Genomic DNA, 3984 nt, shown 5'->3' on the forward strand with positions numbered 1-3984 from the left:
CTAGTAGGAGAATCAAGCCAAGTGTCCAGAGTACCTGCGCAAACACAAACAAGCTTGCACCCAACGCTATAAAGGGGTTGTCAATCCCTTCAAGATTGATTGCAAAGTGAGATCTGAAGGCGGAAAGTGTAACGAAGCAAAAGTGTAAGGCTGAAAATATGGTGTGAAGTTTTTTGCAATAGAAATTGTTATAGAATATTTTCTGCAACAAGGATCGTGTTGCAGAAATTTTTACAACGAAGGTCATGTTGCAAAAAACTTTTGCAACATAGGTCAGATTGTAAAAAACTTTTGCAACAAAATATATTTGTTCCAATTTTTAAAACAGAGAGCAAGTTGCAGAAACTCGTCATTACGCCTACTTGCACTACGCGATCGTAGAAATCGACCGGCTGATGAAAAGAGTTTTTCTTGTTATATAATATTTTGCACAACAAAGATCGTATTGCGGAAACATATGTAGAATTCTTTCTCTACAACAAAAGTCTTGTTGCATAAATATTTGCAACCGAGTGTTTGTTGCGGATTTTTTTCTACAATAGTAAATAATTTTTTTCAACAAAAAGTCATGTTGCAGATTTTTTTCTTAGTTTTTTTTTTGCAAGACATGTGTTGTTGCGGAAATAAAATTTACAACACATGTAATGTTTCAGGAAAAAAAATATAACACACTGCAATCAGATTCTCGTCCGCAAGAGGATGCGAGAGGCGTGTGCCCTTAAGGGATTCAAATTTAGATCATGCAACATAGGACGTGTTGCGGTACGCAATCTGCAACAAGCGTTAAGTTGCAGAATGATAAACTACATGAGTCAAATAAGACATGCATCGCATAGACGAGACGACGGACGCCCGCATGCGATCCGCCGGCTGGAGCACAACTTCCCATATTTTATTGACTTATTTGAAAATACCGACTGCTACTGTATTGGTCGACGTATTGGTCGACATGTCTAAAAAGTTATCAAATAGATTCTCAGCTTAACATGTGTGAGCACATACAACATTACTAAACAACACCAAATATATATACTCAACGTGTCTACAATCAACATGTATATCAGACCAGAACAACGATGTTAGATTATGAATGCTACCAAACACACCCTAAGCTACGCAGACGGGCCGATTCAGGGCGGTCCGTTTACTATTCTAGCCCATGAGGTCCGTGTCATGCCAGACATGATTAGCACGTGCCGGGCAGGCCCGTTTGGGCAGCTCTGGTGGTCTCAATACCATTACCATAGATGGCCTGGGCCTTCTCGCAAGGTAGCTCTGCACGAACGATCGCGTCCCCTTTTTCCCTTCCTCTCCTCGGCGGCGGAAGGCCAACTAGCGAGGAACCCTAACAATAATCCGTAGTTCCGATCCGCAAGGTACGTTCCAATCCTTCCGGTCCGCAAGATTTCTCGAATCTTGGCTGACCGATTCGTGCTTGTTTGCAGGCCTGCGACGATGGCGGCTTCCGTCCGCGAGGCGTCGATGAGGATCCTGCGTCCGGCGGGTGAGGGGCTTCGCCGGCTCATCCACGCCCCGCAGGTATCTTGGCCCCCGTCCCGTCTTCGGCGCGCTATTTTCCTATATCTGTGCCCCGACGTCTGATTCTTGTTCCGATTGGTGGAGCCCTTCGGTTCTGCTCGACATACTAATCTATACATATCATCGTAGGGATTAACGGCTATCCTTAATAAAGCAGGCATCTTTTTTAATCCCCAACTAGATTTAGATTGCTATTTTTCTCTGTGTTGCTTGAGGTGTTGTTAGATTCGGCATCTTCCCTTGGCCCAGTTATCTTCTGCCTAGCAGAATTTACTATGATGTGCACAATGAAACCGAATGTCATCTTGCTTAGAAAATTTGCACTCAGAACACATATCTTGTCAATATTATTTGCCTTATCAGTTCTCAATGTTGCTTCTGTCTTTCCAACATTCCGGATCCATCAGTGTCTTTGGGGAAGGCTACCGCGCAACGCAAATCCAGCAGTCAAAAGAGGACCTGTATAATCTCATCGCTGACGCCCAGGCCAATTCTGCGGCTTCTCAGGAAGACAAAATGGTGCTCAAGACTCTCTGCACACATGTCAAGCCCAGACCACATGACCCTCAATGGTACAATACCTATCAACCATATGCAGACATAGATATTTGCTCTGTTTTTTCCTCTGCTACGGGGTTTTGAACGTGTACAATATCATCCATGTGTAGACATAGAAATTTGCTCTGTTTTTCCTCTTCTGCTGCGGGGGTTTGAACGTGCACAATATCATCCATGTGTAGACATAGATATTTGCTCTGTTTTTCCTCTTCTGCTACGGGGGTTTGAACGTGTACAATATCATCCATGCGTAGACATCGATATTTGCTCTGTTTTTTCTCTTCTGCTAAGGTGGTTTGAACGTGTACAATATCATCCATGCGTAGACATAGATATTTGCTCTGTTTTTCCTCTTCTGCCACGGGGGTTTGAACGTGTACAATATCATCCATGTGTAGACATAGATATTTGCTCTGTTTTTCCTCTTCTGCTACGGTGGTTTGAACGTGTACAATATCATCTATGTGTAGACATAGATATTTGCTCTGTTTTTCCTCTTCTGCCATGGGAGTTTGAACGTGTACAATATCATCCATGTGTAGACATAGATATTTGCTCTGTTTTTCCTCTGCTACATGAGGTCGTATATATATTTCTTATCATCTCATCCCACCTACCTACCTGCAGGCGCCGGATAACTACTGCCAAGAAGGTGACCAAGTGGACTGCAACATCAATTGTGCTTGCTACTTGTGCGATCGCTTTCCCTGCCTTAGCCAACCGCCCTGACTATCGTGTTACTACTGCATGTGAGCAGAAGACAGTGGAGCAATGCAGGCTGCCTGAGAGTGTGGCCCAGCAAGGGGCGCAGAAGCCTTAGAAGCAAGTGAAGGGAAGACAAAATACATCTTGTTTGATGGAGAAGCAAGACGGATATCAGTTCTATTCCAGCACTATGTTAGTTAGGTCTCTTGAAATATGTCTGGTCGCATTGTAAGATAATTTGTGATGTTGCTGACATGGTATGTTATCCTTTCTGCCTAGTATGTCATGCATTCTTCTAGGCAAGAGCAGCGGTGAGACCCAACCACTCTGCACAGACGGTGGCGACTCATTTTGGTGACATCCCGTGGTCAAATTCTGACACTTTTCTGTGTTTTTTTTTTGCCAAGTCTGCATACTTGGCCCTTTACTTTTTTGAAACCCTCTTTTTTTTAACACTTTCAGAAGTTATTGTATTGGTTTTTGAAAGAAATTCGGCTGGCTTTCAGGATTTGGAACTTCTTGAAATTTTGGAACATTCAAAGTTCCAACTTTTGCAAATTTTAAACTTGCATTTCAAAAATTTAACTCTGATTTTTTGAGCAGGAATCACTTGCATTCCACTTGACCCTGGTTTACCAACTTGGTGTCAATCAGAACTGAAACGAAGTTTGGGGCTTCAGCAGCCCAAACAGAAAGAGGTTGAGAGAATTCCTTATTTAACACTGGCTTAAATTTGTTTGTGCTATTTAACAATGTATTTTTTTCCTTATGTAACACCAACTCTAAAATTTATTCCCTTTCTAACATTTCCGTCCATTTTGACCATTGATGGTGTTAAATGGTACATGAAAAGACGATTTTACCCCTGATGAAATTGTGACCAAAATTTATCACATACAAAGTAGTTCAAAGTTTGGGCAGAACCTTCCATGGGATTTTCATACTAGGAGATAGAGAGTACTACAAGCATCAGAGATTCACCCCACCAGCTGCCGTCGAGGGGCTGGAAGGGGCTGGAAGGACGACTGGCGCCGAGGCCAAAGGACGGTGTCGCCAGGGCCTCGTCCTCGTCGGGGGCCAACGGCTGGTGTCGAGGCCAGAGGGTGGCCAGTGGCTGGCGTCGCGGCCAGAGGACGACTTCGCCAGGGCCTGGTCCTCGTCGGGGCCAGCGCCTGGTGTCGA

General features: G+C 43.9%; 1 protein-coding gene across 2 annotated transcripts; it reads left to right on the forward strand.

Moving 5' to 3' along the window:
- Positions 1-1254: 1254 nt before the first annotated feature.
- Positions 1255-3083, forward strand: LOC123433241. 2 transcript variants are annotated; one of them, XM_045115442.1, is made up of 5 exons: positions 1255-1376; positions 1446-1539; positions 1930-2111; positions 2725-2749; positions 2855-3083. In XM_045115442.1, the coding sequence occupies exons 2-5, from the start codon at positions 1456-1458 to the stop codon at positions 2915-2917; spliced, it is 354 nt and encodes a 117-aa protein (XP_044971377.1). In that variant the 5' UTR covers positions 1255-1376; positions 1446-1455; the 3' UTR covers positions 2918-3083. The 2 variants fall into 2 exon arrangements, with proteins under 2 accessions (XP_044971377.1, XP_044971376.1); XM_045115441.1 differs by having other exon boundaries at positions 1262-1376; positions 2725-3083.
- Positions 3084-3984: the final 901 nt, after the last annotated feature.

The sequence above is a fragment of the Hordeum vulgare genome, chromosome 1H (assembly GCF_904849725.1).
Source record: "Hordeum vulgare subsp. vulgare chromosome 1H, MorexV3_pseudomolecules_assembly, whole genome shotgun sequence".
NCBI classification, from domain to species: domain Eukaryota; kingdom Viridiplantae; phylum Streptophyta; class Magnoliopsida; order Poales; family Poaceae; genus Hordeum; species Hordeum vulgare.

What these genes read in the sequence shown, in the direction of transcription:
- LOC123433241 (XM_045115441.1), top strand. Translation starts at nt 1,456, where the DNA reads ATGGCGGCTTCCGTCCGCGAGGCGTCGATGAGGATCCTGCGTCCGGCG. An exon ending in GGCTCATCCACGCCCCGCAG is followed by an intron (nt 1,540 to 1,929) that starts GTATCTTGGCCC and finishes CTGTCTTTCCAA; the next exon opens with CATTCCGGATCCATCAGTGT. An exon ending in AGACCACATGACCCTCAATG is followed by an intron (nt 2,112 to 2,724) that starts GTACAATACCTA and finishes ACCTACCTGCAG; the next exon opens with GCGCCGGATAACTACTGCCA.